The 12,751-nt window shown below is 50.9% G+C and overlaps 1 protein-coding gene across 1 annotated transcript; it reads right to left on the bottom strand.

The window, feature by feature from the left end:
• Nucleotides 1-8,744: 8,744 nt before the first annotated feature.
• On the bottom strand, nucleotides 8,745-10,516 carry LOC132385000 (neurexophilin-2-like). Its single transcript, XM_059956725.1, has 2 exons — nucleotides 10,511-10,516; nucleotides 8,745-10,030 (listed from the first exon to the last, which is right to left on the bottom strand). The coding sequence occupies exons 1-2, from the start codon at nucleotides 10,514-10,516 to the stop codon at nucleotides 9,317-9,319; spliced, it is 720 nt and encodes a 239-aa protein (XP_059812708.1). The 3' UTR covers nucleotides 8,745-9,316.
• Between the last annotated feature and the right edge of the window lie 2,235 nt (nucleotides 10,517-12,751).

The raw sequence follows: 12,751 nt of genomic DNA, 5'->3' as shown, positions 1-12,751 counted from the left end.
GTCATTCTCACTCTGTCATTTCTCTCCCCCCTCACTCCCTCTATTATCTCCTCTTTGACCTCTCCCACACTCTGTCCATCTCTCTCACCCATCCCCCTTCCACCTTCTCTCCCACCTTTCACTCATCTTTCTCTCATTAACATTCTCCCTTTCCTACTCTGTCCACATCTCCTACACTGTCCATCTCACTCTCTCTTCCACCTCTCTCATTCTCTGTTGAATTCTCTCTGCCACCTCTTTCAAACTTGGCCCATCCCTCTCTATCACATTCTGTCCATCTCTTTCTCCCCCCTCTCTCCCCCCCCTCTCTCACACACTGTCCATTTTGGTCACCCTTTCCACACTTGATCCATTCCTCTCTCTCCCACCTCTTCCACAGTCTATCCATTCCTTTCATTCTCACCACCTCTCCCACACTTTGTACATCCCTCTCTCTCCCACATACTCAGTCATCTCTTTCACACACTGTCTATCTCTCTCTCACCTCTCCCACACCCTGTCTCCAGCCCTTTCACACTCTGACCATCTGCCTATCCTCCACAACTTCACTCACTGCCTGTCCCTGTCTCTCTCCAATCTCACATTCTCCCCCCATCTCTCCCTGGGGATGTGCTGGAATCACCCAGATTGTCCACCTCATCTCCCCGGTACATCCCTCTGTCATCCCTGATTAACTGGACTCGAAAAACTCACACTCGTCCTGAATTACATTTTATTTGTGCACAAGGCAAACAGCCCAGTGGCCCCTGTCACCACACTGTCCGAAAGTTTGAACAAAATGCCATTTTTATACAGAAATAGATGAGTTGGATAAAGATATTGACCAACTAGTAACCTTGTGGATGTTCATATTCTTTATTTACATAATCAATCACCAATCACACAAGCATTAATAACCAAACAACTCTACACATTAAAGGCCAGTAATATTTCAGATTTAGTAAAATATCCAATAAATAGTGAACGTCATCCGAGAATCATTCATCTCCATCTTTATCTTGTCACCGTTTGCCAAATGGCTACTGTCCCTTACGACACTCTCAAGGACCTTTCTCGCCTGGGTTATAGTCACAGAGCACTACAGCACAGAAACACTCCCTTCGGCCCATTTAGTCTGTGCCAAACAGTTATTCTGCCGAGTCCCATCAACCCACACCTGAACTATAGCCTTCCATACCCTGCCCGTCCTTGTCCTTGTCCTTATCCAAACTTCTCTTAAACCTCGCAGTTGAACCCACATCCACCACTTCTACTGGCAGCACATTCCACACCCTTTCCACTCTGAGTGAAGAAGTTCCCCCTCAGATTCCCCTCAAATTGTTCATTTTTCACCCTAAATTGAAGGCCCCTATACCCCTCATAATTTTGTGTACCTCTAAGATCTCCCCTCATTGCCTTGAGGGGAAGAGTTGACAAAGTTGGGACCATGTACCCGTTAAAGGTTTGGGAGGAGTAAGAGGCACCATGGTAGGAGCTGGACAGGGTGGGTGGGGAGAGGATGTTTCCCCTGGTAGGGGGATTTCAGAACTGGGTGTGTGGGGTAGGTGGAAGGGATGGTTTCAGAATAAGTAGAGGGGGAATCCCTTCTCTGGGAGGTAGGTGGATCTTAAGAATCCTCTACCCTAGAGACTGGATCGCTGGGTATATTCAATCCTATAGGACATTCGGGTGACTCCCCAAAATCCCTCCATCATCCATAGATTAATGGTGTGACGGAACACTTCCTACTTGCCTGGGTGGAGTTAGTCCATGTACTCCACATCCACCACATTACCTCTCCATTGTCTACAGGTCAGGAGTGTGATGGAACACTCCCCACTTGCCTGGGTGGAGTTAGTCCATGTAATCCACATCCACCACGTTACCTCTCCACTGACTACAGGTCAGGAGTGTGATGGAACACTCCCCACTTGCCCGGGTGGAGTTAGTCCATGCACTCCAAATCCACCACATTACCTCTCCACCATCTACAGGTCAGGAGTGTGATGGAACACTCCCCACTTGCCCAGGTGGAGTTAGTCCATGTACTCCACATCCACCACATTACCTCTCCACTGACTACAGGTCCGGAGTGTGATGGAACACTCCCCACTTGCCCAGGTGGAGTTAGTCCATGTACTCCACATCCACCACATTACCTCTCCACCATCCACAGGTCAGGAGTGTGATGGAACACTCCCCACTTGCCCGGGTGGAGTTAGTCCATGTACTCCACATCCACCACATTACCTCTCCACCATCCACAGGTCAGGAGTGTGATGGAACACTGTCCACTTGCCCGGGTGGAGTTAGTCCATGTAATCCACATCCACCACATTACCTCTCCACTGTCCACAGGTCAGGAGTGTGATGGAACACTCCCCACTTGCTCGGGTGGGGTTAGTCCATGTACTCCACATCCACCACATCACCTCTCCACCATCTACAGGTCAGGAGTGTGATGGAACACTCCCTACTTGCCTGGGATGAGTGCGACTATAACAAGTATCGAGAATCTTTATACTGCTGGGACAAAGCATCCCATTCAATCGGAACCTAATTCTCCCTCCCCCCTGAACACCCCCCCTCCCTCCACCACTGACACACAGTAAATGCGGTGTGCACCGTCTACAAATCACACTGTAGACTCTCGCCCGGGCAACTCCAAAACCCCACAGAAACCCCCACCTCTCCCGCCCAGGAGAATGAGGGCTATGGCGCTGAGGAATATATGTTGCGACAATACGAGGAGATGGATCACCCCCCCCCCACCCCACTTGGGGGCACCTGACCCTGAAAATCATGGAGTCATACAGCATTGAAGCAGGCCCTTCGGTTTAACTGGTCCACATCGACTAGGGTTCCCAACTGCTCATGATTGGGCCATATCCCTCTAAACCTTTCCCATCTGTCCAGGGGCCTTATTAATGTTGTAACTGTCTTAACCTGCCTTAACCTCTTCCTCTGGCAGCTCAGACTATCTTCTGGGTGAAAATGTTGCTCCTCAGGTTCCTGATAAATCTTTCCCCTCTCACCTTAAACTTGGACCTTCTAGTTTTCAATTCCACTTCCTGGGGGTGAAAGACTGTGCAAATTTACCCTGTCTATGTCCTTCATGGTTTCATTCACCTTGAAAAAGTCACCCTTCAGTCTCCATTGCACCAATGAAAAATGTCCCAGACTGCTCAACCTCAGTCTCTCGAGTCCTCTGGAACAATAAGAAAGACTCTTGAGCTCACATCTACCTTGTTGTAGCCCTGGCAACTTATTGTCTGCCTGCTCTGCACTTTCTCTGTAACTGGGACACTTCACTCTGCATTCTACCTCAATAAGCTGTGTAATGATCTGACCGATATGAACAGTGAATGGGGAGGGGAGGTGAGGAGAGAATGCCACTCTGTGGGAGGGGTGGTGAGGAGGGAGTACCGTGCTGTAGGAATGGCGGTGAGGAGGGATCATTGTGCTGTGGGGGGGACGGTGAGGAGGGGACACCGCACTGTGGGAGGGGCGGTGAGGAGGGAGTGCCGTGCTGTGGGGGTGCGGTGAGAATTGGGTTATCTTCATTTCTCACCTTCCCCTCCACCCCCACTCTTAACAACTCCACTGACACTGTCAGTTTCCTTCCAATCCCATTTTATTTTATATCTCTTGGACATGCTGTCTGCTGCTCAGGGAAAAATTGCCCGCTAAATCGCTGTGTTGGCAGTCTCTTTCCCGAGCTGTCCTGTCACCCTCTCCATGAGGAATGCGCTTCCCAATAATTAGGCTTCCCCTGTCAAGCTGCTGGACACATTGAGCAAAGTTGTCGAAGAGATTAACACACACCAAATGCTGGAGGACCTCAGCAGGTCAGGCAGCATCTATGGTGGGGAATAAACAAGCTACGTTTCTGGCCGAGACCCTTCGTCAGGAGTGGAAGGGAAGGGGAGCAGAATCCAGAATTAGGTGGGGGGAGGGGAGAGGAATACAAGGGAAGTGAGACCAGGTGGGTGAGAGGGTGGGGAAGGGGGAATGAAGGAAGAAACTGGGAGGTGACAGGTGGAAGAGGTGAAGGGCTGAAGAAGGAGGAATCTGACAGGAGAGGACAGTGGACTGTGGGACAAAGGGGAGGAGGTGGGAACCTGAGAGAGGTATTGGTCAGGTGAGGAGAGAAGGGGTGAGAAGTCAATGAGAATGGGGAATGGAGGTTGGTTTTTTACACAGAGAGTTACAGGTGCATGGAATGCCCTGCTAGAGGTGTTGGTACAGACAGGTACATTAGAGACATTTAAGAGACTCTTAGATAAGCACATGAGTGATAGAAAAATGTAGGGCTATGGAGAAAGGAAGGATTAGATTGATCTTGGAGTACGTTAAAGGGCCAGCAAAACATTATGGCCTGAAGGGCACTGTTCTACGTATGTTCTAAGTTTTCTCATATACCTTTTTGCCCTCTGGGTTTCCTTCTTGAGTACACTGTACTCCTCCAGGGATTCACTTGATCTGTAGCTAACCCATGGTACCTTCATTTTCATAGCCAGTGCCTTCATATCCCTAGTCATCCAGAGTTCCCTACTCCTACCAGCTTTGCCCTTCACTCAGGAACAGGAATGTACAGACCTTGACACTGTCTCACATTTAAAAGTCTCCCATTTGCCCATGGCCCCTTTGTCGACACACAACCTACTCTAGTTAACCTTCGCAGACTCCTGGCTCGTAACATAGTGGAGCAGTGGAGGCTGAGAGGAGACCTGAAAGAGGTTTATAAGATTATGAGAGGCATAGATAGAGGAGACAGCTGGTATCTTTCTTCTCAGAGTTGTAATGTCTAAAACCATCTGGAGTATTGCATTCAGTTCCGCTCACCCCATTACAGGAAGGGTGTGGGGGATTTGGAGAGGGTGCAGAGGAGGTTCACCAGGATGCTGTCTGGATGAGAGAGCGTAAGCTACAAGGAGAGGCTGGACAAACCCAGGTTGTTTTCTCTGGAGCGACAGAGGCTGAGGGGAGATCTGGTCGAGGTTTATAGGAATTTGAGAGGTGCAGACAGTCAGAATTTATTTCTTCCATGGTGGGTGCATCATGGTGGGCGTAGGTGAGAGAGGGGATCTCAGATTGGAAGAGGTGGAGGGGATGGAGGGACAGAGGAATGCAGGAGGTAGAACAGTGGAGATGATTGGAGAGATGGAAGGGATTTTAGGGATGGAGTGGATGGAGGGTGTGGAGTGGTTGGAGTGGACTGAGAGATGGAGTGGACAGAGGGATGGAGTGGATGGAGGGGATGGAAGATGGAATGGAGTGCATGTAGTGGTGGAATGGACAGAGGAGATGGAGGTTTGGAGGAGTAGAGTGGAAGGAGGAGACAAAGGGTTGGAGTGGATGGAAAGGACAGAGGGATGGAGGGGTTGGTGGGATAGAGGGATGGAGTGGATGGAGGAGGAGGGGATGGAGGTGTGGAGTGGGCAGAGGAGTAGCTGAATGGAGGTGACTGAGGGGTGGAGTGGATGAAGGGGTGTGGTGGATGGAGAGGATGGTACGGTGAAGTTGATGGAGGTGACGGAGGGAATGGAGGGGTGGAGTGGACAGAGGGGATGGAGGTATGGAGTGGATGGAGGGGACAGAGGTATGCAGGAGTGGAGGGGATGGAGGTGTGTATTGGACAGAGGGGTAGATGGATGGAGGGGTGGAGTGGATGAAGGGATAGAGTGGATGGAAGAGTGTAGAGGATGAAGGTGTGGAGTGAGCAGAGGGGTGGATGGATGGAGGGAACGGAGGGACTGAGGGATGGAGTTGATGGAGGCATGGAGTGGATGGAGGAGTCAGAGGGGTGGAATTGATGGAGTGGATAGAGGGATGGAGTGGATAGAGAAGTGGAGAGGTGGAGTGGACAGGAGGGGACAGAGGTATGGAGGAGTGCAGGGGATGGAGGTGTGGAGTGGGCAGAGGAGTAGATGAATGGAGGTGATGGAGGGGTGGAGTGGTTGGAGGGGACAGAGGGACAGAGGGATGGAGTTGATGGAGGTGTGGAGTGGATGGAGGAGTGGCAGGGATGGAGGAGTCAGAGGGGTGGAATTGATGGAGTGGAAAGAGGGATGGAGTGAATGGAGGGGTGGAGGGATGGAGGGCTAGAGGTGGCCAGTCATAGGGCTGGAGTCCTGACTGGGTGAGTGGGAGGGTGGGGAAGGGGCTTGTTTTACTGCTGTTTAGTTGCTCGTTGTGTTCTGTGTTATTGTGCTGAGCATTGTGGGTATACTATGTTGGCGCTGGAATGTGTGGTAACACTGGCGGGCTGCCCCCAGCACACCCCAGGGGTGGTTTAATATAAATGATGCATTTCACTGTGTGTTTTGATGCATGTGGGATAGATGGAGAAGTAAGTAAATAAGGGAATGGAGTGATTGAAGGGATGAGGACATGTGGGGGACAGCGGGATGGAGGTGCTTGGAGGACTGAGACAGGGTAAAATGGTAGGAAGCGGGTTTTTCTGTTGACACAACATCCACCATTCTGCCTCTCTCTTTCTCATACTCCCTCCACCCTGCCCTCTTCTCGCTCCCACCTCCCTCTCCAACCTTCGTTCTCTCCCTCCCTCCTTTCATCTTCTCCATTCCTATGTGCTCTCTCTCCCCTTCTCCCTCCCTACTGCTCTCTACCTCCATCTCTCCCAACCTCCCACCTCTCCCTCCCTCCGTCCTGTATTGCTAGCCGAGGTGAATTTTTTGGAACAGCATTCTCTGTGGTAATGAAGCTGGCGTCTCAAGGGAAAACTGTGTTTCATTAAGTAACTGTCAGCACTCATCAGCGCGTTCCCTGGGACAGAAGTTTTATTGCAAAGCACAGGCAGTGTTTTGGAAATATTGCGCAGGCTGGAATCCATGCATCAGCAGATTACGTACACACACACACACACACACACACTCACACGTATACACATCACTCAAACAGACACAGACACAAAGATCGACACGTATACACATCACTCACAGAGACATGCACATAAACAGAGAGAGAGAGAGAGAGAGAGAGAGAGAGACACGCACACACACAGACATGGAGAGAGATGTACACACACACACACAATGTATATATACCTCCAGAGAGAGACACACACATATACATACATGTGGAGCAAGGGAGAGAGTGGAGAAAGAGAGACAGTGACATACAGGGACTGAGAAAAGGGGAGATGCCAGATAACACTGCATTGTGAAGGGGCAGTGCAGCGGGAGCACTGTAGGGGGTGGTGAAGAGGGAGTTCCGTGCTGTTGGAGGGTCGCTGAGGGCAGTATGTCACGTTGTGGAAGGGGTGATGAGGAGGGAGCACCATGGTGTGGGAGGGGTGGTGAGGAGGGAGTGATGTGCTGTGGGAGGGAGGGTGAGGAGGGAGTGATGTGCTGTGTACTTTCACCCAGTCTGCCTCTCGTGATTGTATTTTCCTTTATCAGGTCCCCTCTCAATCACCTATGTTCCAGGGAATAAAATCCTAGTCGACACCATCTCTCTTTGCAACTCAGGCCCTGCAGTCCACGTAACATACTGATGAATCTTTTCTGCACTCCTTCCAGTTTAATGACCTCTTTCCTGTAAAGTGTGATCTGATGACAGCTTAGTCCTGTCCCTTTCTAGCTCTCTCCTCTCAATGTGTGCTGGAGATAAGGGAGACCCTGTGGGCTGTCTCCTGAGCCTATCTTTTGTGTGTGACCTTCTCTCCAGGAGTAGTGACATTTCCCTGACCATCGGACTATGTTCAGTTCCTTTCACACTCCAGCCCGTGCCGGCATGTAGGAAGACACGGGAAACATTCAGACTCGGGCTAAATGACACTAACACCGCCTAGTGCCCATTTGTCCACTCACGGTCAGGAAACATTCACCTCCAGCAATTTTGCTACCTCCTCTTGAGAGTTCAATGACATTCCCATTGCCTTGTCCCATTCCCTCACCATCCTGGATGGTCACCATTGACCAGAAACCCAATCAGACCAATCAGACCTCCTGACAACAGGAGGAGGTCAGACACAAAGGATCCTGTGGTGATTGACTGCCCTTTTGACACCACATTAGTTCTCCAATGTCCATGTACTCCACATCCACCACATTACCTCTCCACTGTCTACAGATCAGGAGTGTGATGGAACACTCCCCACTTGCCTGGGTGGAGTTAGTCCATACACTCCACATCCACCACATTACCTCTCCACCGTCTACAGGTCAGGAGTGTGATGGAACACTCCCCACTTGCCTGGGTGGAGTTAGTCCAGACACTCCACATCCGCCACAGTACCTCTCCACTGTCTACAGGTCAGGAGTGTGATGGATCACTCCCCACTTGCCCGGGTGGAGTTAGTCCATGTACTCCACATCCACTACATTACCTCTCCACCGTCTACAGGTCAGGAGTGTGATGGAACACTCCCCACTTGCCCGGGTGGAGTTAGTCCATACACTCCACATCCGCCACAGTACCTCTCCACTGTCTACAGGTCAGGAGTGTGATGGATCACTCCCCACTTGCCCAGGTGGAGTTAGTCCATATATCCTGCTCAAATGGAAGCCCATCCACCTCCCCCTCTAAACACCCCCTCTGTTCACCAATGGCACACAGTGAATGCAGTGTGCACCACCATCAAAATGCACCATTGTGTCTTGTAGAGGCTATTCTGACATCTCTCCCACTCAGGAGGACGAGGGCAGCAGGAATAGGATGAGGGGTAGATCCCACTGAATCCTCCCAAATACTGAGAGCAGATGTGGAGAGGAAATCTCCATCAGTAGGACAGTCCAGGATCAAATGTCACAGCCTCAGAATGTAGGGACATCCCTTTGGAACAGGGATGGGGAGGAATTCCTTCAACCAGAAGATGGTGAATCTGTGGGATTTGTTGCCACCCGGGGCAGTAGAGGCCGAGACATTGGATGTTCTAAAGATGAATATGAATGGGTTTTTAATTGGTGAAGGGGTGAAGGGTTACAGTGAGACAGTGGGAAAACTGAATTGGGAAAGTTGGACAGACTACATTTGGAATATTTTGAGGAGTCTTGCTTCCCATATCTACAGAAGGATGTGCTGTCCATGGAGAGCATCGAGAGGAGGATCACCAGAACAATCCCGGAAATGAAAGGGTTGATGTACAAGAAGCATTTTATGTCTCTAGGTCTGTATTCGATGGGGTACAGCAAGATGAGGGTAGGGCAGGACACAAAAAATGCTGGAGGAGCTCAGTGGGTCAGGCAGCATCTACGAAGGGAAATGAACAATAGACATTTTGTACAAGATGGAAGCTGAGGATGAGAGAAGAGGGGACAACGAAGGGGCAGAGCAGACTTGAACTTGATGCCCTGCGCTGTTTCCCACCTCCTCAGCCAAGGTAGGGCAGCTCGTTGTGGAAGTTATAGTCAGGGCAAACCTTCTGGACCAGCTTGTAGTCGGTGCTGTAGAAGGCTAGAAAGATGCAGATGACCTTGAAGGGTTTGGTGCACATCCAGGACGCCTGGCTCTGGGTGTGCTCCGAGTAACAGAGGCGTGAGGGGTCATAGAGGCAGGGGCGGGTCTTGCGCGCCCGGTCCGTCTTCTCGTACTCCACCCGGCAGTTGAAGAGACGGTGACCCACGGCGGCAGCGGCCGCCAGCTCCGGTGCCGTCTCCTGGAGGAGGTTGAAACCCACCAGGCGAGTTGGGGGCACAATGCTAACAGAGACATTACCCAGGCTGGAGGAGTTGTGCCGGAAGAAGACACTGAAGGTGCCGTTCACGTGGTCCACGACCTTCCCGGTCAGCAGCACGCTGAACTTCACCGTCCGCACATTCACGTAGAAGTCACCCCAGCCAAATAGCTTGCGACCCCGGCCGGGCTTCAGTTGGAGGCGCCGCCGCCGGCGTGGGAGGGGGTCGAGGGGCAATGGAGGCCAGTCAGGCAAGACAGAGGGGCCCCCTGGACTCTCCCGCAGGGAGGCAGAGGAGGGAGGATGCAGGACCACGCCGCCTCCCCCGTATGAGAGAGAGAGCGACTGCGGGCCGGAGGTCAGGTCCAGGAGGTCAAGGGTCCGTGAGAGTTGGCTTTGAGTGGGGGTGAGCTGGGGCAGGTGATGGACAGAAGGGGAGCAGGGAGGGGAGAGACAGAGATGGGAGGACAGAGAGGTGGGGAGATAATGGAGCGGGATGATAGGGAGATGGGGAGAGTGGAGGAAAGGGAGAGGGAGAAGCCAGGAAGGAAGGAGGGAATGACAAGGAAGGGGGGTGGAATGAGGGAGAGTGTGAAGTGGAGGGGGAGGGACAAGAGGGGGACAGGGAAAGAGAGTGGGAAAAATGAAGAGTTGGAGACGGAGGGAGTGACAGAAATAAGGTCAAAGGCATAGAGAAATAGGGGATGGAGAGATGCATGAAAAAGAGGGAGAGAGAGGGAAAAGGGAGGAGAGACAGAATAACATCAGGTGTAAAAGAAACATTCCCAGCCTCCCAACATCTAGAACACATCAAACAGCAGGTCCAATCTTCATTACTATGTGGGAAATTATTCATCATCATCACACATCAAATTAGAGCAATCCATTTACCTCCATGCATAAGGTGTGGAGGGAGATTCATTCTGTGTCTGACCCTGGGAGTGTGTGATGGGACAGTTTGGAGGGAGATTCACTCTGTGTCTGACCCTGGGAGTGTGTGATGGGACAGTGTGGTGGGAGATTCACTGTGTGACTGACCCTGGGAGTGTGTGATGGGACAGTGTGGAGGGAGATTCACTGTGTGACTGACCCTGGGAGTGTGTGATAGGACAGTGTGGAGGGAGATTCACTCTATGTCTGACCCTGGGAGTGTGTGATGGGACAGTGTGGAGGGAGATTCACTCTGTGTCTGACCCTGGGAGTGTGTGATGGGACAGTGTGGAGGGAGATTCACTCTATGTCTGACCCTGGGAGTGTGTGATGGGACAGTGTGGAGGGAGATTCACTCTATGTCTGACCCTGGGAGTGTGTGATAGGACAGTGTGGAGGGAGATTCACTCTGTGTCTGACCCCGGGAGTGTGTGATGGGACAATGTGGAGGGAGATTCACTCTGTGTCTGACCCTGGGAGTGTGTGATGGGACAGTGTGGAGGGAGATTCACTCTGTGTCTGACCCTGGGAGTGTGTGATGGGACAGTGTGGAGGGAGATTCACTCTATGTCTGACCCTGGGAGTGTGTGATGGGACAGTGTGGAGGGAGATTCACTCTGTGTCTGACCCTGGGAGTGTGTGATGGGACAGTGTGGAGGGAGATTCACTCTGTGTCTGACAATAGACAATAGACAGTAGGTGCAGGAGTAGGCCATTCGGCCCTTCTAGCCAGCACTGCCATTCACTGTGATCATGGCTGATCATACACAATCAGTACCCCGTTCCTGCCCTCTCCCCATATCCCTTGACCCCGCTATCTATAAGAGCTCTATCTAACTCTCTCTTGAATGCATCCAGAGACTTGGCCTCCACTGCCTTCTGGGGCAGAGCATTCCACATATCCACCACTCTCTGGGTGAAAAAGTTTTTCCGCATCTCTGTTCTAAATGGCCTACCCCTTATTCTTAAACTGTGGCCTCTAGTTCTGGACTCACCCATCAGCGGGAACATGCTTCCTGCCTCCAGTGTGTCCAATCCCTTAATAATCTTATATGTTTCAATCAGATCCCCTCTCATCCTTCTAAATTCCAGTGTATACAAGCCCAGTCACTCCAATCTTTCAACATATGACAGTCCCGCCATTCCGGGAATTAACCTTGTGAACCTACGCTGCACTCCCTCAATAGCAAGAATGTCCTTCCTCAAATTTGGAGACCAAAACTGCACACAATACTCCAGGTGGGGTCTCACCAGGGCCCTGTACAGCTGCAGAAGGACCTCTTTACTCCTATACTCTATTCCTCTTATTATAAAAGCCAGCATGCCATTAGCTTTCTTCACTGCCTGCTGTACCTGCATGCTTGCTTTCATTGACTGACGTACAAGAACACCTAGATCTCGTTGTATTTCCCCTTTTCCTAACTTGACTCCATTTAGATAGTAATTTGCCTTCCTGTTCTTGCCACCAAAGTGGATAACCTCACATTTATCCACATTAAACTGCATCTGCCATACATTTGCCCACTCACCCAACCTGTCCAAGTCACCCTGCATTCTCATAACATCCTCCTGACATTTCACACTGCCACCCAGCTTTGTGTCATCAGCAAATTTGCTAATGTTACTTTTAATCCCTTCATCTAAATCATTAATGTATATTGTAAACAGCTGTGGTCCCAGCACCGAACCTTGTGGTACCCCACTGGTCACAGCCTGCCATTCCAAAAGGGACCCGTTAATCACTGCTCTTTGTTTCCTGTCAGCCAGCCAATTTTCAATCTATGTCAGTACTCTGCCCCCAATACCACGTGCCCTAATTTTGCCCACTAATCTCCTATGTGGGACTTTATCAAAAGCCTTCTGGAAGTCCAGGTACACTACATCCACTGGCTCTCCCTCGTCCATTTTCATAGTTACATCCTCAAAAAACTCCAGAAGATTAGTCAAGTATGATTTTCCCTTCATAAATCCATGCTGACTCAGACTGATCCTTCTACTGCTATCCAAATGTGTTGGAATTTCCTCTTTTATAATTGACTCCAGCATCTTTCCCACCACTGATGTCAGGCTAACCAGACCCCGCTTGTGTGTGATGGGACAGTATTGAGGGAGATCCACTCTCTGTCTGACCCCGGGAGTGTGTGATGGGACAGTGCGGAGGGAGCTTCACTCTGAGTCTGACCCTGGGAGTCTGTGATGGGA

This window comes from Hypanus sabinus, chromosome X1, assembly GCF_030144855.1.
Source record: "Hypanus sabinus isolate sHypSab1 chromosome X1, sHypSab1.hap1, whole genome shotgun sequence".
Taxonomy (NCBI): Eukaryota; Metazoa; Chordata; class Chondrichthyes; order Myliobatiformes; family Dasyatidae; genus Hypanus; species Hypanus sabinus.
Note: the sequence above shows the minus strand (reverse complement) of the source record. Positions and strands in the feature narration are given on the sequence as shown.